At 39.9% G+C, this 23,885-nt stretch overlaps 1 protein-coding gene across 1 annotated transcript in view; it reads left to right on the forward strand.

Moving 5' to 3' along the window:
* The window catches only part of atg4a (autophagy related 4A, cysteine peptidase), a 57,050-nt gene extending 34,301 nt beyond the window's left edge, over window positions 1-22,749 (forward strand). The window contains exons 7-13 of the mRNA XM_078547569.1: window positions 1,456-1,535; window positions 3,308-3,492; window positions 4,181-4,259; window positions 5,668-5,813; window positions 17,739-17,795; window positions 20,152-20,263; window positions 21,138-22,749. Of these exons, the coding sequence (XP_078403695.1) occupies window positions 1,456-1,535; window positions 3,308-3,492; window positions 4,181-4,259; window positions 5,668-5,813; window positions 17,739-17,795; window positions 20,152-20,263; window positions 21,138-21,202 (724 nt within the window). The 3' untranslated portion in view covers window positions 21,203-22,749. The remainder of the gene's footprint in view (window positions 1-1,455; window positions 1,536-3,307; window positions 3,493-4,180; window positions 4,260-5,667; window positions 5,814-17,738; window positions 17,796-20,151; window positions 20,264-21,137) is intronic.
* Window positions 22,750-23,885: the final 1,136 nt, after the last annotated feature.

The raw sequence follows: 23,885 nt of genomic DNA on the forward strand, positions 1-23,885 counted from the left end.
TAGAGTGTAAGATGAAGCAGAAAAAGGCTGCATATGACAGATGTCAGATTGATAATACAAGCAAAAAGCAGGCTGAATATAAAAAGTTCAGAGGGGAAGTGAAAAAAAGAAATGAGGGAAACACAGAATATGAGAAGAGACTGACAGCTAACATAAAAGGGAATCCAAAAGTCTTCCATAAGCATATAAACAATAAAAGGTAGTAAAAGGAATGATGCTGATGAGGGACCTAAAAAGGGATTTCTGGAGGCTGGGGTGTGGCTGAGGTACTAAGTGAGTACTTTGTATTTGCCTTTACCAAGAAGATGATGCTGTCAAAGTCATTGGGCGGAATTTTATGCCAGAGGGATTTTACAGCCCCACCGAAGTCAATGGATTTATGAATGGCTCGCTGCATTTTACTACCCCCACCGTGACAGGCCATAAAATTCTGCCTGTAGCAAAAGTAGAGGCACTGAAGCACTGGATGGGCTAAAAATTGACACTGAGGAAGGCTGGCTGTGCTTGAAGTTGATAGGTCACCTCGACCAGATCAGGTGCATCCAAGGATACTGAGGGAAGGATAGAAACTGTGGAAGCACTGGCCATAATCTTCCAGTCGTCCTTAGATACAGTGGTAGTGTCAGAGGACTGGAAAATTTCAAATGTTACAACCTTGATCAGAAAAGGGTGTAAAGATAAGCCCAGCAACTACAGGACAGTAGGTTTAACCCCAGTGCTGGGAATGTTTTTAGAAACAATATTCCAGGATAAAATTAAGAGTCACCTGGACAAATGTGAACTAATTAAAGAGAGCCAGCATGGATTTGTTAAGAGAAAATCATGTTTAACTAGTGTGAGTTTTTTGATTAAGTAACAGGGAGGGTTAATGAAGGTAATGCAGTTGATCTGTTGCAAATGCATTTCCAAAAAGCAATTGATAAAGCATCAATACTTATATAGCACCCTTACAGCCATCAGGCAGAGGAGACTATCACACCAGTCTGGGCTAGACAAGAGCCCAGATCCCAGCAATAAAAGGCCAATGTCTAAATCACCAGATTGCCCAGTACACCACCCAGCTTCTTTTAAATCATTCCATTAAAGAGCAGCACAGTTCCTAAATAAACAATAGGTAGCTTCAATTTCCTCAGATGGCATTCAAGGAACTTCAAAATTTCCCTGCTGAAGCCTGCTGCTTCATAGAGAAATGCATCCGTATGCACCCTTTGCAGTATCCTTAATGGTGTAATATAATATCCCAGAGTGACTACAAGATTGCAATGTAATGGACATGCTGACTGGTGCATACTATGAAGAATCTTAAAATATGTCTGTATGTCAATTCTTCAATTACTGGCTTATATCTATATTTATCCTGCTTGTGTAATCACTCCTAGGTATCCATTCTCCCCCCCCTCCCCGTTCTTCTCTCCAAATAGAAATGTACAAGAAGAATGTTTCTTTTTTCCACAGGAAGCTTGCCTTATTTGACGACTGGAATGCTCTGGCAGTTTACATTTCCATGGACAATACTGTAGTTATTGAGGATATCAGTGAGTTTGAGTATTTTTCTTATTCAGTAAACAATGCTTTCTCTATTAATTAACACAGAGTGCAGGGAATTGGATGAATCATTTTGAGCTGGCACAAATGGCCTTGTTGCTGAATGTGGAGTTCGGCTTCACACTCTGCTATTCACAAGCGGGGTTGTGGTAAAATTGTTCAGAGTTACTGGAAAACAACCATTGAGTGAGAAGTTATTTTCCTGCCACGACATGATGTTTGGTGTAAGAGTTCCAACTTAGCGGAACACTATCTTAAAACCAAACCGCTCCTAATATTGATTGGCACCTCAATAGTGAAACAGTATATCCTGGGGATTTCCAAAGCTTTCTGTTTCTGTTGCGCACATGCTAAATGCCCATGGAGCGTCTCAGGAATTAGACTCCCTTTCCTCATCCAATTTATGTGGAAGAATTGTATTCTAGTGTACTAATCATTCAAATCCTCTTATTCAACCAGTCTTCTGATTTGTTCACAACCCCAACACCCTACCAGTGGCACCTTTTACTGGGTTCAAAACTACAAACATAACATGATGGGTATTTTCAAAGCAAAGGATCTGAAATATCTTAGTGTACTATTTTTATAGCTGCAATCATCACTCAGTCAAAATCCTGAAATGCCCTACCAGGATTGTAGATGTACTTTCACAAAGGGGTCACTGCCACCTTCTCAAGGGCAATTAGGAATGGACAATAAATGCTGGACTTTCCATCAATGTTCATATCCTATAACAAATATTTTTTTAAATGTTTTCAATGTGGTTTTCATTTAAAGAAATATGAATAAACAGATTAACATCTCAGTTGAAAGGAATTTCACCGAGTTCATATTCACATTGGAAATTCAGTGCCTTTGACCCTGTCTCCTGCAGGTTGTCCCCGATATCTGAAGCATAAGTTTACAAAACTGAATGCAATGGTTTTATTTTTAACTTAAAAGATTTCCTCCCACAACATATATCAGCATTTCACTCTTTGTCAGCATGCATCTGTTTCTTGTGAAGCATTTGGAAACAAAGTTCAACCACTAAATGGAGATAATAAAACCTATAAACTTTGGACCCAAAACAGAATTGACTTGTTGCTTAGTCTTGAGAAAAGAGATTACACTAATGTGCTGGTAGCCCAAATTTCATATTAAGCAATGCAACATTTATCTTTTTTAAATGGAAATAATACTGTCTTTATATTTTACAAAATATTATGCCCATTGAGTATTTTTGCAAGATTTTGTACGATTGCTCTAAAAGAAAGCCTTTTGCCAGAGAAAAGAAACAATGTTAAAGTGCATTACCATCATTATTTTATTGCATTTCTATGTGCTGCAATTCTGAGTACTCCTCTTAGATTAGCATATGTCCGGCACGCTGCCACAACATGTTTGCCTGTATTTTTTTTTCACAAATCCTCAGGTGAACTGTTTTAAAACCATCTTCATGCCTTTCATTATGGAGCTTTTCCACTAGCCTTTCCTCTCCATCATCTTTAGAAATTTAAATTAAATAGGTTTATCTTTGAAATTCCCTTTTTTCTTCTGTTTTATCAGACTATTTCCACTGTACAACTTAACTTTCTGGCAAGCTGAATGTTGTCATGAATATCTCATTAATATCCATTGTTGCAAGCTGGCCACACTGAAGACAATTAGTATATTGGCACTGACACTATGAAGAAATATACTTAACACCATGTATTCTCCATTGATTACTGATTTTAAATTTGTAAATTTCTTACTTTTGTTCTTTTTAAAATTGTTTCAGAAAAACTTTGCAAACATTGGTCTGAAAATTGCAGGTTACAAACAGATACCTCGCTATACAGAGGTGATGTGTCCAAAAACCAGACTGTGTCTGTGCACTGTAGGGATTGGAAACCACTTTTGCTGATCATACCTCTACGTATGGGAATAAACCACATCAATCCTGTTTACATCAATGCGCTGAAGGCAAGTTGAAAATCCATCTCTCTTTCTAAGAGGATTTGTTAGAAGGCCTCTTGATCTTCATGGCTATTGATTCTAAAATAAACTAGGGGGTGCTTTTAAAATAAGGAGTGACTAAGTATATGTCCCAGAGTAAGGTGAACCTCAGATGGAACCACATCATGGTAATGATATGAGGTATATTGTGGCTATTTGTCCCCTCTGTTTTGCAAGAGTGTAGCTCTAGAGCATTGCTAGATTGCAGTCTACTGCCATTCTCAAGCCTTAAGCTAAGCAACCCTGTAACCCACTATTAATGTGATTCAGTAGAAACTTTGGCTTCTGAATTTCATTGCTTCCTTAGTGGCTGTTACAATTAGCAGGCTGAGACTGGAAACTTTGCTTCTGAAAAACTGCTGGCGTGAATCCAAATCATTATATCGTTTTAAGAGTTTATACCTGACTTAAGTCAGTTATAGCTTACACATACTCAAATAACGAGGAGTCTACCACCACATATACCTGAAATATTACTCTGTATTTTCTCTTCAGAAGTTAGGTGATCTGTTGCATATTTCCAGCATTATCTCTTTTTATTTCAGTTTTGCAGTTTTTTAATTCCATTTTTAATTATGTATTTTAAAAGCCGAAGATTGGCACCTTATGCTGATAATTAAAATTCTGATAGTCTTTTCTTCCTTTTCTGTTCCAGGAGTGTTTTAAGATGCCTCAGTCTTTAGGAGTCTTAGGAGGAAAACCAAACAATGCTTATTATTTTATAGGATTTCTTGGTAAGTACCTAAAGTAATTACTTGAGTTACCAGTTTCAGTATTGGTGCAAAATTAAAATAATGGCACTGAGTGACACCAAATGGAAAAAGTAAATCCTGCAGCTTGTGTAAGCAAATCAGATCCATGGAGAAAAAACAGAGTACAGTACTGTAAAATCTGAGTTTTGTACTGCACTCCGGATTTTGTAGACATTACTTTAGAACACTGGTACAACAGGGCCTAGTTCTTCATTCAGAATGTACCCTCATCTTGGTCTGACCATTTACGGGCAGTCTTATTGACGATCACCAGGTCTTTTTTGCTGAATGGTAACTGCTTATATTTTGTCATAATGTGATTTAAGTTCTCCTCTTCACCACACCTCTTCTGTGACTCCCCTCTTGTTGTATGTGGTACAGAATTATATTCAGCCTCAACTGCTGTTTTTTTTAATTCTCTCTGCACACCTTATCATACTTTTAACATTTTTTTTTGTTTTTTAAAATCATCCCTGCAAGATTTGTAGGAGTTTTATCACAATTGTTTTATTTCTTTCTTAATCCATTTAACATCACACTAGTTTAGTCTAAGTTTGTTAGTTTTGGTATGTATTTATCCTGTATGCTCAGCATTACACCTTGAAGTATGTTCCACTGCTGCTACTAAAGTAATGTTGAAAACCACACCCCCATTCTTTTTTTTAAGTTATTTCCTCATTTCATAATATTGGTTTCTGGTTATGATCTGGATCATGAAGCAGTCATCTGTGACTCTTTAAGCAGCTTGGATTTTCCCATTTTATGTCAGGTTTATTGAATTTTCCCATTAAAATAATATTCTGTTCTCGAGTAACCTTCCTATTTCTTTGTAGAACAAATTATCTTTGTTCATGTGCTGATGTGGTGCTCTATATTGTTAATATTGAGAAAGTACAAAAACCACCACTGCTACAGTCCACATGATAATGAATAATACCATTCAGTGGAATTGTAGTTAGAGCTATGCCTTGATTGAAGATGCTTGATTGAGAATACATGACCAAAAAGCAGGAATCAAGGGTCCTGCGGTTATAAGAATTTGCTGCAGCAGTCTTATTTTCTGAGAGTTGCTGGTAGAGCAGTTCCAGAAAGTGCTTTGATGTACCATGTGGGTCAGGAGCAGCCAGTAATGGACTAGTGCCATAGCATTAATATTGTGTTGTGCAATGGACACTGCTTATATAATGGCAGAATTTTACAGTAATGTAGAATGAGTCATTGCAATACTGCAATATAGACCTGTGTTTGTCTATGTATGCGTTAGTCAGTGCTGGTATAGTGGTTATTTTAAACTGAAAGGTCTCTTCAAGGTTTTGTATTGAGCAGTCACTAAATTTTATTTGCATCATTCATCTGCTCTTGCACTGAATATTCTGTTCTGTCTTCACAGGAGATGAATTAATCTATTTGGATCCTCATACGACACAGGCTGCAGTTGACACAGAGGATGATGGGAGTGTGGACGATTACAGTTATCACTGCCAGCGAATACCACATCGTATGAAAATTACACATCTCGACCCGTCAGTAGCTTTAGTGAGTGATGCTATGCAATTCATTGTTTGCTGTCTCAACCAAGAATAATAGGTTCTGTGATCAGGCTGACAAAATTCCGGGCTATTTTGTCAGAACAATAGAGTGGAGCCAGACATGAGCCCAAAGCCACCAGGAAAAGAACCAGTAACAAGTTCCCCCCCTCAGGAGGACAGCATCACTAACGATGTCCCAGCCAATCTAAAAGTGTGTGCAAAGTGTTTAAAGTTTTGTCAAGATCCTGTTTTCAATGTTAACAATACACATGTGTATGGAGTAGAATCATAGAAAGCTTACAGCACAGAAGGAGGTTTTCAGCCCGTTCATCCATTTAGGGTCACCCTTATTCATAGAATCATAGTATGATATAGCCATCAGCACACCATGCCTGTGCCAGTTCTTTGGTAGAGTTACCCAATTAGTACCATTTCCCTGCTCTTTCTCCATAACTTCAGATTTTCTTTTCCCTTGAAGTAAAGAAAGAAAAGAAAAACATGCCTTTCATGACCTCAGGGTGTCCCAAGGTGCTTTGCAGCCACTATAAAGCTTTTGAAGTGTGGGCACTGTTGCACTATAGGAAACATGGCAGCCAATTTGCGTACAGTAAGCTCCCACAATGTGAGAATTACCAGATCATCTGTTTTTGTGATGTTGATTCAGGAATAAATATTGGCCAGAACACCAGAGATAACTCCCCAACTTTTCTTCAAAGTAATGTCATGGGATCCTTTACGCCCACTCTGAGAGCTAGGGCACCCAGGGCCTCCATTTAATATCTCATCCAAAAGCCAGAAATATTTCTCCAATTCTCTTTTGAATGTTACAATTAATCTGTTTTCACCATCTTTTTGGGCAGTGCCGGAAAATCTTCGTGTCATCTCTGGTTCTTTTGCCAATCACCCTAAATCTGTGAGCTCTCGTTACTGATCCTTTTATCACTGGAAACACTTTCTCCTTATTTTTTGAAGACCTCTATCAGATCTCCACTTAACCTTTTCTTTAAGAAGAACAGTTTCTCCAGTCTCTCTATATAACTGAAGTCCTTCAGCTCTGCTACCATTCTAGTAAATCTTTACAGGACCTTCTTTAAGGCCTTAACGTCCTTCCTAGAACGTGATGCACAGAATTGAACACAATAGTCCAACTGAGGTCTAGCCAGTGTTTTATAAAAGTTTAGCATAACATCCTTGCTTTTGTACTGTATTCCTCTGTTAATAAAGCCAAGGATCCCTTAGGACTTTTAATGACCCTTCTCAACTTGTTCTGCCAATTCATATACATTACGCCTCCAGGTCTCTATTCCTGCACCTCTTTAAAATTGTACTATTTAGTTCATGTTGTCTCTCCTCATTCTTCCAACACTTGCTAATCCTGGCTTTGGATTATGTCTTTAAAGGTTTTCCACTTTACATCTACCAACAAACTCCACCAATTTGCTTAAACTCTGTTCTTAGTTCACCAATATTAAGCCTTTTAAAATTATATTCCTGATGTTTGGTATTTCTGACTCACAGTTGATTTCAAGATTAATCATTGGTTGGTCACTCCCCCTGAGAATACCATAGGTTTCTTTTCTCCCATATTGCCTAGATCATTTGCCATTACCAAGTCAAGATGTGCTTTGTCTCTCATGGCTCCACTAATCATTTTGCATCTTTTCACTGTCCATAGGACCAGTTTCATTAACCTCCCAGATATCCCTGGCATACAGGAAGAAAGAACTTGCATTTTTATAGTGTCTTTCATTACTTTAGCAGGTTTAATGAAATATTTTTTAAGTGTTGACACTGTTGTAACGTTGGAAACGTGGCAACCAGTTTACACAGAGCAAGGCCCCACAAACAGCAATGACATAGTGACCAGTTCAACTGGTTCTTTAATGATTTTGGTTGAGGGATAAATCTTGACCAGGAATATATATGTGGGAGGATCTTGGGCGTGGTCAGCAGGCCTGGGAGCGGCTGGGAAATGGGCCTCTGCCTGCGATCGGCCCTCGACCGCGATTTCACGCTGGCTGACCAATTAACGGTCAACCAGTGTGAAAGGCGTGCTGAAACGCTCAGCATTTTTAAATGCTGAAAGATTTTCAAATGCTGGGGGAAAAAAAATGTCCACGTATCAGGATCGGTCACCTGAACATATGGCTGATGCAAATTCTGTCCAAACATTTTTATCTTTTATTTTAAATTAATATCGGAAGCCTCGTCCTGCCCTTGGATGAAGTATGCTCAAAAAGGCAAAGGCCACCTGGCTGATTCACCTGCTCACCAGCCGTAATATCGGACGGGCAATGAAAAATCACCATTGATTACTACCTTAATAGGCCTCTTTTAATTGTCGGCAGACAGGCTGCCAACTCTTGGGCATGCCCGCCAACCGAATTATCGGGCGAGTGCACGATGACATCAGGATGCTTACATGCCAAGCGAAAATTCTGCCCATGATTATGTTTGACTCTGCATCCCTTTTTAGTCTTTTTCTCTTATATTCCCTCCTGCCCTTTCTTCCTTTTAAAATTGCCCTTAAAACCCACCTCTTTGGTCACACTTTTAGCCACCCTCCCAAGTAGCTCCTTTGGCTCAAAGTTGATTTTTGCTTACATTTATGTGAAATGCCTTGGGATATTTTTCTACATTTAAAGTACTATATAAACATAAGTTGTTATTGTTGTCAGACAACAGCTTACTTACATTTCCCTATTATTAATGTTTAAATAGACAGATTTAATGTTAAATATCAACGTAAAAAGTAGAACTCAAAATCATAATACAGAAATGAGTGTTTGTGGATGAAGTGCCAGCATAAGATATTTCATATATAGTCTTGCCACCTTCCTTGATCCCCTGTATCTGCTAGTTTTTGCTTTCTGTATGTTCTTGAGTTTTTGCTGTCCACGTTTGTCTGTTAACTCCCCTCCCCACTCAAAACTGTCCTGTTTAAAATCCAGTACCTCCCTTAACCTTATCCTTTGCCTATCTTGTTTAAATAACTCTTGTTAACCGCTTTTATATTTCTTGCAAGCCTCCTTGTTCCTACGTTGTTTATGTTCAATCCCTCTTTCTTTTTGTCATTTTGTCCTGAAAATTTTTGAAGCTAATTTATACAGATAGCATCCTTATTTTCACACCAGGTCACCAGACATTCATTTACATATTTAATTTTCTCGGTGAATTCTTCTTCTTTACCATACGAATGCAGATTTTGTATCATTTATCTTCGAGCTTTAGGGCATTCCTTATATATGTGACTTCTAAGGCCTATATTATGGCATTGCTCCAATATGGAATACTGCCATTTGGTTCCTTTGTATCCCCTTTGCAGTCTTTCTAACATTTTTCCTCATTATACACTTAATGAACTCCAGGTAAGCAACACACCATGACCTAGCAACTGGTCTGGAACACGCATTTATATCCAACTGTTTGGACATCAAAGACTATCCTACCATTGCAGTGCCCCTGTGCCTTCTCTTTGCTATCTTTGATTTTTCTAGCTGCTGTTTCCTCCATGACTTGACTTTCTTCTACAATCTTACACATTGTATTATATCTGCTATTATAATCTTTTAAGTAACTTCACAGCCTTAATCTTTCTTGCTGCTTTTACTAACCTTAGTTCATTCAACATCCCCATATTCTTGGTTCCCTCAATATGACTGTTTATAATTCATCCTTTAGTGATTCAATTACTGAGTTTAATACAATCCATCCACCTTCAGTGATCCACTTGCTTTTGTGAGTTTCTGTGTGGTCTGCTCTGCCTGAAGCTTTATATTTATGATAAGTTTTTTAAAAATCTTTTCCCCATCTATTACACCTGACCTTCATGTGTAAAATATCTGCAGCAAACATACTTTATCCTAACTAGTTCTTTTTGTGTCTCCTTTTGATTTGATTTCTCTTGAGGTTTCTTTTTGGGGGATTGTTTTCTAAAACAAGGGAGTCTCAGGGTAAAGAGTTGATCATTTAGAATTGAGGTGAGGAGCAATTTCTTCACTCAGAAGATTGTAAATCTTTGGAATTCTGTACCCCAGTAGGTTGTGAATGCTCCATCGTTGAGTATATTCAAGACTGAGATTGATAGGTTTTTGATCTATTAGGGAATCAAGGGATATGGGGAGCAGGTGGGAACATGGAATGGAGTTATACGATCAGCCATGATAGAATTGAAAGACCGAGCAGGCTAGAGGACAGAAGAGTCTACTCTTACCATTTCTTGTGTTCCAAGCTGTAGTTTAATTTTTGACCTGATATCCTGTTTTCAGCTTTACTTCTTTAAGGTGCTCCCCTTTAACTTTTTTTTGTTGCTTTGCTTGAGTGTACCTCTTTTAAATTTATCTAATGCCTTGTGCTGCTTTTTTAAAGTTTAGCTCAGCCTAGTGCTAACCTTTTTTATTTCTTCCATATCCCATTCGAGTTTTCTAGCCTCCCAACTGGTTCACGCTGCTCGAGGGTTTTGGAATGAAGTTTTACCACAATGCAGTGGTGCACTTGATTATTTTCAATTTCTTGATACATTACCTTGAAGACCCCAACAGTCTGTCCCCCTCTGTTCTTCTGCCATTGTGTGGCATACACTACGATGTTGAATTTCTTTAAAGGGCTTTGGGAGCCCATTTCACCTTTTTAACACATTGCACTTTGGGAAGTATTAGGTTAGCCCTAAAAGAAAAGGTTTACATAAATGTTAGATGGGAGGAGGCAACATAATACATTTCCTCTTTTCCTTATGAAGCACTGAGTATAATTTCAGACCTTTACAAAGTGCAGTAGCACCATCTGCTGGCAAAACAGTGATTTGATTATGAGCAATAAAAAACTATTTCAATGTAAGACAGCAACATTTAATGAGATGGAAGCATAAAAGCAAAAAACTGTGGATGCTGGAAATCGAAAACAAAAACAAAAATACCTGGAAAAACTCTACAGATCTGGCAGCATCTGCGGGGAGGAACACAGTTAACGTTTCGAGTCCGCATGACTCTTCAACAGAACTAAGGAAAAATAGAAAAGGGGTGAAATATAAGCTGGTTTAAGGTGGGGGGGGTTGGGACAAGAGAGCTGGATAGAGGGCCAGTGATAGGTGGAGATAACCAAAAGATGTCACAGACAAAAGGACAAAGAGGTGTTGAAGGTGGTGATATTATCTAAAGGAATGTGCTAATTAAGGGTAGAAAGCAGGACGAGCAAGGTACAGATAGCCCTAGTGGGGGTGGGGTGAAGGAATCGAAAAAGGCTAAAAGGTAGAGATAAAACAATGGATGGAAATACATTTAAAAATAATGGAAATAGGTGGGAAAAGAAAAATTTATATAAATTATTGGGAAAAACAAAAAGGAGGGGGAAAAATCAGAAAGGGGGTGGGGATGGAGGAGAGAGTTCATGATCTAAAATTGTTGAACTCAATATTCAGTCCGAAAGGCTGTAAAGTGCCGAGTCGGAAGATGAGGTTGATTTCTCAATGCAAACTGGAGGAACAGCACCTCATCTTCCGACTGTTCCATTGTTTTATCTCTACCTTTTAGCCTTTTTCGATTCCTTCACCCCACCCCACCCCCACTAGGGCTATCTGTACCTTGCTTGTCCTGCTTTCTACCCTTAATTAGCACATTCCTTTAGATAATATCACCACCTTCAACACCTCTTTGTCCTTTTGTCTGTGACATCTTTTGGTTATCTCCACCTATCACTGGCCCTCTATCCAGCTCTCTTGTCCCAACCCCCCCCCCCCACCTTAAACCAGCTTATATTTCACCCCTTTTCTATTTTTCCTTAGTTCTGTTGAAGAGTCATGCGGACTCGAAACGTTAACTGTGCTCCCTCCCACAGATGCTGCCAGACCTGTAGAGTTTTTCCAGGTATTTTTGTTTTTGTTTTTTATTTAATGAGATGGGTCCTAATGGTTCTAATAGCATAGAAAGTTCTGGAGAATCTGCAGTGGTCCACAAAATAGGACAGTTAGAGGTTTGTAGTGTTCAGAGTCCCAGTTGGATGAAGCAAAGATTGTATTTCCAAAGAGGATTTTCTCTGCAAACTTCTTGCAGTAATACTGATTGAGATGTAGCTGCAGCTCTTGACATCCTGGTACACACTTGGAGGTATGGCATGAAACAGAGGTTGTGCTGCACTGCTAGTTCACCAAATCCTAGAGTTTTACAGTACGGTCCATTGTGGCTGGACTGCCTCCAGTCAGAGCTAAACATTTAGTCCCATTCCTCTTCCATTTTCTCATACCCTTTTTTTAAAAAAAAAAGATTTTATTTCCACCCTTGTTTCTGGCAGGGCATTTTATGCCCTAAAAGCCGTCGATGTAAGAATATCTCCAACCCTGGGCATGAGCTCAAATCCCATAGTGGCAGCTAAGGAATTTAAATTCAGTTAATCAAATAAATTGGCAATAAAAAGTTAATATCAATAATGGTGACCATGAAAACTACCATATTGCCATAAGAACACATCTGGTTCACTAATGTTTTTTCGGGAAGGAAATCTGCCATCCTTACCCAATCTGGTCCATATGTGGCTCCAGGCCCAAAGCAATGTGGTTGACTCTTAACTGCTCTCTAAATGCCCTAGCAAGCCAACTAGTTTCAAGAGCAATTAGGGATGGGCAATAAATGCTCGCCTTACCAGACACCTACATCCTGTGAATGAATTGAAAAGAAAACTACTACTTTTATTTTTTCATGATAATCTTAAATATAATTCCTCCTAGTTTAGCAGATTTCCCAAATTACTTTATCAAAATCCTCACGGGCTTCCTATTTTTGTGTCATCTGAAATTTACACAGGTCCTGATCTTGTAATTTTTATACATATATATGTATTATAAAAATATAGTAATAGTTTCAACACTGACCCCTGGGGAACACCATTGTTTACATCCTGCCAATGTTGCAGCACACCAGCTGCTAGGAAGTGCAAATCAACAGTGTGGATCGACTCACCAACAGATTTTAATAAGTACCCCCTGGGGAAGCACCTTGCTGCATGTTTGGTTCCTACCTTCTTCCTCCAAGCTAAACAGACCAGTTAAGAACAGGAACATCTCTACGGGGAAGACTTTGTGTTCTAAAGAGCAAATATGTGTTCATTATTTTGTTCTAGCTTTGAAGATAATATGGAGGTCTTGCGATGCAGTGGGCCAGAAGCTCCAGGTTCAAGTCCTATTTCAGGACCTGATGGTCACGGGAGGTGCCTTCATAACATGGCCAAACAGGGTTGATTATCAGCCTGTAAATCCTTCCAATATGCCTAATGGCAGGTGATAAGAGCAGGAGAGTTTCCTGGTCAGCCATATTGCAGAAGGCAATGGCAAACCACTGCAGTACTTTGCCAAGCCTAATCATGGACCGATCCAATGGAAGTCCATGGTCGCCAGCACCTTCTTAGGGCATGGTACCTGAAGGAGGAGGATCTTTGAGGATAAACTCTGCCTGCCTTTTTCCCTGGGTCACATGAATGCAACAAAGGAGATGACAAGAAAGTGACAGTTTTCAGCCATATGTCTGACATATAGAGAAGCCCATCACCAAGTTTGAGAGTCATGACACTAAATTACTGAGAAAGCTACACAGGTAGTTTCTGTTAACCCAAAATGGACTGTACACAATCTTCCTCGTTACCTAAGTCTAAACAACCTAAGTGCCAGTTAGCAAGAATCAAGGCTCAATGTCCCAATTGGTGGACCAATGTGGAACTGCAGTTTACCTGGCAAAGGAACAGTAGCATAGCGGTAATGTCACTGGACTAGTAGTCCAGACGCCTGGACTAATGCTCCAGAGACAAGAATCCAAATCCCACTAAAGCAGCTGAGAAAGTTAAATTCGGTTAATTAATTAAATCTGATAATCATGAAACTACCGGATTGTCGTAAAAATCCAACTATTGAACTTTATGAAAGGAAATCTGCTGTCCTTACCTCGTCTGGCTTACAAGTGACTGCAGATCCACAGCAGTGTGGTTCACTCTTAACTACCAAGCCAATCACTTGTATTAAATTGTGACACAGAAGTCAGAGAATAAAAACCAGATGGACCACTTAGCATTGATTTAGGCACTGGATACAACAGTGGCATTCTCCACCTCACCCCAAGTCAACCCTAAATGCAACACTAACATCTGGGGGCTCGTGCCAAAATTGAGAGTTGCTCCACATACTAGCCAAGCAACAGCCTGTCATAATCATACTCATAGAATCATACCTTAAAGCCAATGGTCCAGACTCCTCCATCACCATACCTTAGGTATACAGCCAGGAGAGAGTGGCCATGGGAGCCCTCAACGTTGAATCCAGTCCCCATGCAATCTCATGGAATCAGGTCAAACACAGGCTGATTACCATCAACTGCTCTCCCTCAGCTGATGAATCAGTACTCCTCCATGTTGAACACACTTTGAAGAAGCACAAAATGCACTTGGGCTGAGGATTCAATGTCCATCACCAAGGAATGCTCGGTAGTACCACTACTGACCGAGCTGGCAGAGCCCTGAAGTCCAGGTGCTGAAAGAAACAACATGAGGGGAAAAACCTAGTTGACCTCGTCCTCACCAATCTACCTGTCGCTGGTGTCTATGATAGAATTGTTAGGAATGACTATCACACAGCCCTTGTGGAGATAAAGTCCCATCTTCATGCTGAGGACATGCTCCATCATGCAGCTCAAAACTGTGCATCCATGAGGCACTGTGGCTATCAGCAGCAGCAACAGAATTGTATTTAACCATAATCTCATGGCCAAGCATAATTGTCACTCTTGGTGCCATTACCACCAAGCCAGGGGACCAACCCTGGTTCAATAAGGAGTGTAAGAGAGCATGCCAGGAGCAGTACCAAAACCTGGTGAAGCTACAACACAAAACTACATGCATGCTATAGACAAAACTAAGCAATCCCACATCATGGTATCAGATTTAAGCTCTGCAGTCCTGCCATATCCAATCATGAATAGTGGTGGACAAATTAAACAAATAACGGGAGGAGAAGGCTCTACAAACGTCCCATCCTCAATACTAGGGGAGCCCAGCAAGTCAGTGCAAAAGACAAGGTTCAAGCATTTGCAACCATCTCTAGCCAGAAGTCCTGAGCGGATAATCTGTCTCATCCTCCTCCTGAGGCTTCCAGCATTACGAATGCCAGTCTTTAGCCAATTTGATTCATTCCATGTGATATCGAGAAAAGGCTGACTGGATACAGCAAAGGCTATGGATCTTGACAATATCCCAATTGTAGTGCTGAAAATCTTTGCTCTCGAACTAAAGGTGCCGCTAGCCAAGCTGTTCCAGTACAGCTACAACACTGTCATCCACCCACCAATATGGAAAAATACGCAGATATGTTCTGTTCACAAAAAGCAGGACAAATTCAATCTGGCCAATTACCATTCCATCCGTCTACTCTTCATCAGCAAAGTAATGGGTTTCTGCTAGTATGGCTCGACTCCAACCCTGATTATAGTCTTGGTCCAAACGTAGACATTCCAGAGGTGAGGTGAATGTGAGTGCCCTTGGCAGCTAGACAGCACTTGACTGATTGTGGAATCATAGCACCCCCATAAAAGTCCAGTGGGAATCGGGGGAAAAACTATCCATTACTTCGAGTCATATCTAGCACAAAAGAAGATAGTGTGGTTGTTGGAAGCCTAACATCTCCGTCCCAGGTCATTACTGAAGGATTTCCTCAGGGTAATGCCCTCAGCCCAACCATCTTCAGCTACTTCATTAATGACCTTCCCTCCATCATAAGGTCAGAAGTTGGAATCTTCGTAGATGATTGCAGCTTTCAGTTCCATTCACTATTTCTCAGATATTGAAGCAGTCTGTGCCCACATGCAGCAAGACCTGGACAACATTCAGGTTTTAGCTATTAAGTGCCAGGCAATGACCATCTCCAATCAGGGAGCATTTAACCATTTTCTGTTGACATTTAACAGCATTACCATCGCTGAATCTCCCACCACCAACATCCTGGAGGTTACCATTGACAGATTCTTAGCTGGACCAACTACATAAGTGCTGTGGCTACAAGAGCGGGTCAGAGACTGAGAATTCTGTAGCAAGTAACTAACCTCCTGATTCCCCAAAGCCTGTCCACCACTTATAAGGTACAAGTCAGGAGGCTGATGGAATATTCCCCACTTGTCTAGATGAGTGCAGCTCCATCAACACTGAATTTTCCCCCCATCGAGGGGGGGAGTTGACAGGCGGGCACGTACGGGCATGCTTCCGATTGGCACTCCTGATCGGAGGCGTGGTGCCATTTTACGTGGGCGGGTCAATTAAGGCCCGCCCAGTGTGACGTCCACACGGTAGCACTATGCGCTTCCTGTGCGGGCGGAGGGGAGAATCCCAAAATCGAGAGTGAGCTGTTTCGCACTTATGCACGAAAGAGTGCACTCATCCTCCTGAGGCTAAGTGCTGCCTCAGGGAGATTGGCTCAAAATGTAAAAAAGACAAAAATAGAAAAATAAAATTTCCCTTACATGTCCATAATTTTTACAAAATCTTCATTAAAATTTTTTAAAGCCCACATGAAACCTCATCCCGCCCGTGGATGAGGTTTCATGTTTTTTCTAGTTCCCGCCAGGGCTCCTGGCCTGCCCGCCAACCTTAAGGTTGGACAGGCAGGTCCTTTAATTACTTAATTGATCCTGTCAATGGCCTCAAGTGGCCATTGACAGGTCGGCGGGCGCGCAGCTGATTTTGCTGCGCCCCCGCCTTCCAGAAAATTTAAATCGGGCGCGGTGACATCGGGAGTTCCCCCCGACGTCACCGCACGTTATTTTACACGTCGGCGAGTGGGCCCCACCCCCACTCGCTGACTCATAAAATTCTGCCTAAGCAGTTCAACACTATTCAGGGTAATTCAGCCCATTTGATTGGTTTGCCACTTTAAACATTTACCTCCCTTCACTACCAGCACACAGTGACAGCATTGTGTACCATCTACAAGATTCACTGCAACAATTCACCAAGGCCCCTCTGACAACACTTTGCAAAATCACAGCCACTACCATCTAGAAGCACAAGGATAGCAGGCACATGGGAACATCTGAAAATTCCCCTCCAAGTCATTCGTTGCTGTTTCTATTACTAAACAGGCCAGCTGTTTCATCATCAACAGTTCCTTTGAGTACTGTGAATCTATCTGACTTATACGGAATCTTCCACAAAGTGTTGAAAGTTCTCATTTTCTATTAAAAATCTTAAATTTTAACTCCAAAGAAATGCAGCTTTCTTCCTTTTCTCTCCACAAATAAGGATAATTACTAGATGGTCATGAGACAGCTGATGGGGCACAGTTGTGCTTCGTTGTTAGGCTAACAGGATAGAACTAGCAACTCCTCAAGAGCAGCAAGATTCTACTTCACAGCTTGGTGCTCGATCTCTCTCACATAGGCTGAAGGAAGCATCTTGTTACATGTGTTAGACTTGCTACACATCTGTATTTTCTGAGCAATGGGGAGATCAGTTAGGACGCACATTACATACCATAGATTTGATCTGTACAGGGGCCTTAAAGAAGAATAGGAATATCTAAAGCGGCTTGTACCCATTCCCAGCACAGTCATGAAGAAAATGAGCTGCTCTCAGATCTCCACGTATGCTGCTTTGAGTTGAGGGCTGAGAGGTCAAAGATTGGTTTGGGGTTTATTGGTTTGTTCTTTTCCTTTGCTTTTTCCACCTTTTTTTTTCCTCTTAGGCTGTGGGAGAACAGCTCTCTTACACATGAGGCCTCTTTGCTGGGTTTGTCTGTGATGGATTGAACATTCATCCACATAAAATCTGTTATCATCCAATTTAAATATTTTAAACCCTGTGCTGTCAAAAAAGTGTGTGTTAGAAGCCCAATATGCCTCATGTCTGATTTCATAAGCTTGTGCTCCTTACTCATTTTCACATTTTTCTTGATATTTATTTCTTGTTCCAGGGATTTTTTTGCAACACTGAAAAAGATTTTGAAAGCTGGTGTAATTCTGTACAGAAGGTACGAAATGAAACCATTTCTTTTTTAGTCTTAATCTTAATTCTGATTCCTCTTTTATGAATTAAACTTTAATTTAAAATCTGTGGAGTTTTACATGAGATTGAAAGAAAAGTGATAAATCTGTTTTAGTTTTGAAAGGGCATTTAGTGAAGATTGGATTGAAGTCAGCCATGATGACCCCATGGCTGAATAGTCTGTTGACTCAATGCCAAGGTTCATAAGAAGATTGGTTATTTATACAAGATTTTTTCAAATGATTTTATTTTGAGTAGAGATAGCAGTGCCATAAAATTTTAATATTCTCAGAAGTTTTGTGTCCAGTGCCAGCATATCTGATTAGACACCTGGTAAAGATCAGGCATGTTAGGTTAGACAGTGGGCAAAGATCTTTTATACAATAGCCAATAAGACCAACCTCAAAAAAAAAAGTGTCCTTACTGCACCAGTATGACATTCCATAATTCAGTATTACGGATCCTAGCAAAATTGAAGTCAATGAGACTCAAATGGAAAAGTCCCCACTGGTTGGAGTCATACCTAGCAGAAAGGAAGATGATTGTAGTTGTTGGAGGCCAATGATCTCAGTCCCAAGACCTTGCTGCAGGAGTTCCTCAGGGTTTTGTCCAAGGCCCAACCATCTGCAGCAGCTTCATCAATGACCTTCCCTCCATCATAATATCGAAAGAGGGGTTGTTTGCTGATGATTGTACAGTATCATTCATGACTCCTCAGACACTGAAGGAGTCTTGCTCACATGCAGCAGGACCATGACAACATTCAGGCTTAGGCTAATAAGTGGAAAGTAACATTCACATGACACACAAGTGTCAGGCACTGACCATCAACAAGAGAGAATCTAACCAACTCCCTTTGACATTCAATAGCATTATCATTGCTGAATCCCCACCATCAAAATCCTGGGGGTTACCATTGACCAGAAACCCAACTGAACCAGCCATATAAATACTGCAACTACAAAAGCAGGTCAGAGGTTGAATTCTGTGGTGAGTAACTCACTTTGACTCCCCAAACCATCTATAAGGCACAAGTCAGGAGTGTGATGGAATACTGTCCACTTGCCTGGATGAGTGCAACTCCAACAACACTCAAGAAGCTTGACACCATCCAGGACAAAGCAACTCGCTTGATCGGCACCCAATCCACCACCTTCAACATTCACTCCCTCCACCACCAATACACAGTGACAGCAGTGAGTACCATATACAAGACGCAAAGCAGCAACTCACTAAGCTTCCTTCAATAGCACCTTCCAATTCCAGTACCTCCACCACCTAGAAGGACAAGGGCAGCAGATACATGGGAACACCATTACCTGCAAATTCCCCACACACCATCCTGACTTGGAACTATATTGTCGTTCCTTATGTCGCTGGGTCAAAATCTCATTTCCTAACAGAACCGTGGGTGTACTGCAACAAAGAAACTGCTGCGATTCAAGAAGGCGGCTCACCACCACCTTCTCAAGAGCAATTAGGTATGAGCAATCAATGCTGGCCCTTGCCAAAGATGCTCACATCCTATGAAAGCATTAAAAGAAGCATTGCCAACAAGAAAAATTCACAAAGAATGAGTCATTTTTAGATGTTATTAGGATGTGGCCTAAATAAACTTTCCCCCCCTCTGTTCATCCTAAGATGGTGTATCATTTCTTTTCTCTGAAGTCTGCCCAAAACGTGACAACAGTTTTTCCTACATGATGATTAAGATGTTGATTTAATTTAGCATTGAAATTCATGTTAAATTTGAGATCAGTACTCTTTCAGATTTGTTTCTCATTTTCTAAATTATTTTACTTTTTAAAAGAACTCTGAGGAAGTTTGTAACATTTAAGGGACCACAGAATTCTTGGTCACTGATGGGCACAATTCTTTTATCCAGAAATATGACACACACTCATGGAAAATGGAAATCTTTTTTGGCTCTCTGCCCAGACGACAAGGGAAAAACTTTCAAAAATGAAGGTCTGATCTTTGAGAAAGGATCCTCTTTAGGAGTGAGCCATGGGCCATTTTTAGGTTAATGTCATAAGCACTGGTATCTGTGAGGACTGGTTTTGCATCAACATGATTTTGTGTCATACCTGGACAGTTTTATACTGTGAATGCTTATCCGTGAGGACCTAGGTTTAGACTACCCCAGACTCATTTCATTGCTCTTACAGCTAACAATGAGGGAAGATTTTCATCCAGATCAGTCTGGGATGGACTGGAACCCTGATCTCAGAGCTGAAATGGGTATACCACAATACGCTTGCCCGTTATAAAAATAGTTTACAGTTGTAACATTAAAATTGTGTTGAGCTTATGTCTAATGACGTGAATGTGCCAAACGATAGGAAATTCTGAAAACGCGAAGCTTCCGGATGTTTGAATTGGTTGAGAAGCATCCTGCACACTGGCCTCCTTTTATACCTGCAACCAAACCTGAAGTGCAGACCACAGGAGCAGGTAAGATTCGCGCTGAGACATTATTCATTGTTTACCCCTGTAATAACCCCATTTGTTCTTCATGCCAACCTCCCCAGCTTCACCCTACAACAACACTGCATTCACATCCTACCTTGCATCTTGTCTGGCACACCTATCATCCTGTCCTCACTGGTTCATTTTCTTCTCCCCAAAAAGGGTATCAAGGTTCTTGTCTTTAAATTCCTCCAGGACTTAACTCCACACGAGCTCAGTCCTCTTCTTCAGTACCATAACTCAGAATATACACAGTACTCTTCCAATCCTGGCCTGCAGCATTATTTCCACTCCACCAAGGCTGTCAGAACTCTCTCCTTGTTCATCTTTGCCTTGCTATCCTCTCTTCCTCCAAAGCCTCCCCAAAGTTTATTTATTCCCCTTCTCTTATCTCTCCTGATCTTTCCTCTACTTTCTGCTCTGCCCATCGTTCATCATTAAAGCACCTTAGTTACCCAAAATGTCCTTTGTAACTGTAAGTTGGTTTTGTTCCTTTCATACTGGTATATTTTTTAAAAAGATAATGAATTGTTTTTATTTTGCTGCACCAAAAAAATTAGAACGTAAGATAAGTTAGGGATGAGAAAGGTTTGATTTAAGGGTTAATTAAAGCTCATTCCTCTAGTACATCAAGACTCCCATCATATCTAGTTGTATACTGAATAATCCTAATGATTTTGCCTGTTATCTTTCTTGTACTCTATTCATTATTTTAAATCAAAATGTTTTTTCTTTATTTGTTCTAAGTTTGCTTTTCAATAATTTCATTCCTCCCTTAGTATACCATGAAGTGATAATCTGGGTTTTGCTTTATACCATTAATAATGTTTATTTTGTCTTTGTTTTCTTTGACCCACAGAGTTTGTTGAACCAGCAGACAAACTGTTTGAGTCAGAGGAAGAATTTGAAATCCTTAATGTCTAAAGCATCTAGTTGGACATTCACACATTGCTGTTGAATGACTACAGCAGACTGTTGACTGTTTATCATTCAAGCAGCCTTTTTAACAAGACAAGTGCCTGATTTCATAAGGACAGAAGAAACTTTGCAGCACGCTTGAAAATAATGAAATAACTCCCACTTAATGAGCAAGTTGCTTCCAAGTAGTTTACTCACAACCTCATGTACTTAACTTTCTTTTGAACAAAACAGGAAAGGCAGAAAGCTTCTAAAGAATGGATCCTCTTCATTTTTGGGAATCCAAAGGAGCAAGTGTTATTTAGAAAAATATTCTTGAAAGGAGTTGGTGATGTGGGGCAGGAAAACATTGAGAGTAAATGACTGGATTTTAGCTGAAGAGGATCTTTGATGCACAAGGATGATAACATTATGCTTACTGTATGCTTGTGACTGTTAATTATCACATGGACCGTCTGGAGCACATCTCTTGGACAAATGAGGATCTTCCCTATTTATCTGTTCTTTATCTACCTGAACTCGGGGTTGCCTGTCTAGAATTGTAATTCGAGGAGTCTTTCATTAATGCTGCATTCCCACTTCAAGTCTTCTGATTTTTTTTTTTTGGAGAGTGAAATATCCAATGAGAAATAATTCCATTAGTCATTTTCAACATGTATGGGTCTATTCCACTTTTGGTCAAATCTATACTGATCCTGCAATTCCAATGTATTTATAGCATCCTACCCATGATCTGTTTTTGTACACTCCATTATTGTGTATTAATTTGACTGCCCCAAAATAATCCAAATTTTAGCGTAAGCCGCATCAGTGCAGTGATTGTATATTTGTGTGTACTATAACATTTTAATCCTTTTAAATTCCCAAAAAGTTTCCTTTTGATTATTGTGAACTTATTATTTGAAATTTAGAAAAACCCAGTACCAGTCCTGTACAGTACAAAAATGCTTGTTTTTATTTTAATGATGCATGTACAAAGCATGCGTCATGTAGGAGCTATATGCCAGCTTGGAAATATAGGAAATATATAGCCATTTTAAAAAATGTACCCCATGTAGCTTTTCAGATATTAGATATCAGCACCAGCTTCTTCCATGTCAGCACAGCCTGTCCTGTGCCGAGCTCCATTTTTAAGATGGGCGTGTAACTTAATTAGTATGTGCAAACAAGAAATGGCACTGCAATGTCCTTGGGCTTTATAATACCCCAGGCATCCAAATATTCAGCAGTTAGCCAGTATGTACTACACATTATTTGTGATGGGCATCTTTGGCTGTTCTGAGTGGGAAGGGACTGATCTCATTTAAACGATGCTGGATGCAGAATACTACACATTAAATAACCTCAAAATAATCTCTGCGTTTAGCTTCTGAAATATTTTTAAGCCCTGTCAGTGTTACTGAGAAATGTCTGAAAGGGTGGTGTACCTGCTAATAATTTTTTAATAAACATTTAGCTCAGGAAAACTAAAATAAATTAGCTTGAAATTGTGATAGAATGTTTTCTTTTTCTTACGAGTGTGTCATCAAGATGCAAAGGCAATGAGGAGCATTTTTTTAAAAAAAACTGCTGGCAGGGCTGCAGGTATTGATATAAATTTCTAACTTCTAAATGTCAATAATGACGTTACCTGGGGTATTATCATTGGTAAGCATGGTATTTGGACGATTATCATCATGCATGAAAAAAACAATTTATTTAACAAGTATTGTAGAATCACATATGGATTGTAAATGCGAGCTTTAGTGCCCTGTGTGGAGAGAATTTTTACATACCAATAGAGGGAAGTCTCAGAAAACGAATAGTTTCAAATCAATATTAAGCAAAATAATACTAATTGTAAAAAAAAAAAATTGAAAATTCATGGCCTTACTTGAGTACTCAGGTATTTTACCTATTTTTGTATAACTTACGGTTCTTATAGGGCAGAAGGAAGCCATTCGGCCCATTGTGTCTGTACCGGCTCTCCCCTTTAGCTTGTGTAAATAAACATTTCTGCCATTAACAAATGAGATCAGAGAACTAGAGCTGTCAATCAAGCAATGTTTTCCCTGGGGTTCAGGAGTTTCAGTACTCTAGTGAATGTCTGGTCTCTTGAGATGGACAAGATAGAGGTTTTCAACTGCTTGCAGTTTCAGCTATAGATACTTCGAAGGGTCTGGATGATTGACACTTTTATTGGCCTGTAGTAAAAAGGAGTTTTTTTAAGTGGAAAGTTATCAATTAATGACTTTTTTAAAGGCTTTTTTCACACATACTATTGTCACTATAGGGTTCATTAGTTTTATAGTTGTATAGTGGGGGAATGGACATGAAGTGCCATAGCTTGGTATGAGGGGCCATAGGGTGTGGGTGGATGCCCTCTGGCATCAGGGCCAGAGGGGCCCATTTATCCAGTGGTTTACTGGATAAATTATAGTACTGAGCCACAGAACAGGTAGGTCCTATGTTTGATCAGCATTTTCTGTTCAGTTATCTGAACTCAGCTGGATATGGGTAGCGCTGCCACAATTGTCTTCAGTTCCCTTAGGGTATTGAAGGAAAAGTGGTATAGTGGTATTGTCACTGGACCAGTATTCCAGTGACCCAGGGTAATGCTCTGGGGACCTGGGTCCGAATCCCACCACAGCAGATGGTGAAATTTGAATTTGATTTTGATAAAAATTGATGACCACAAAATCATTGTTGA

Source organism: Cetorhinus maximus, chromosome 8, assembly GCF_964194155.1.
Source record: "Cetorhinus maximus chromosome 8, sCetMax3.hap1.1, whole genome shotgun sequence".
Taxonomy (NCBI): Eukaryota; Metazoa; Chordata; class Chondrichthyes; order Lamniformes; family Cetorhinidae; genus Cetorhinus; species Cetorhinus maximus.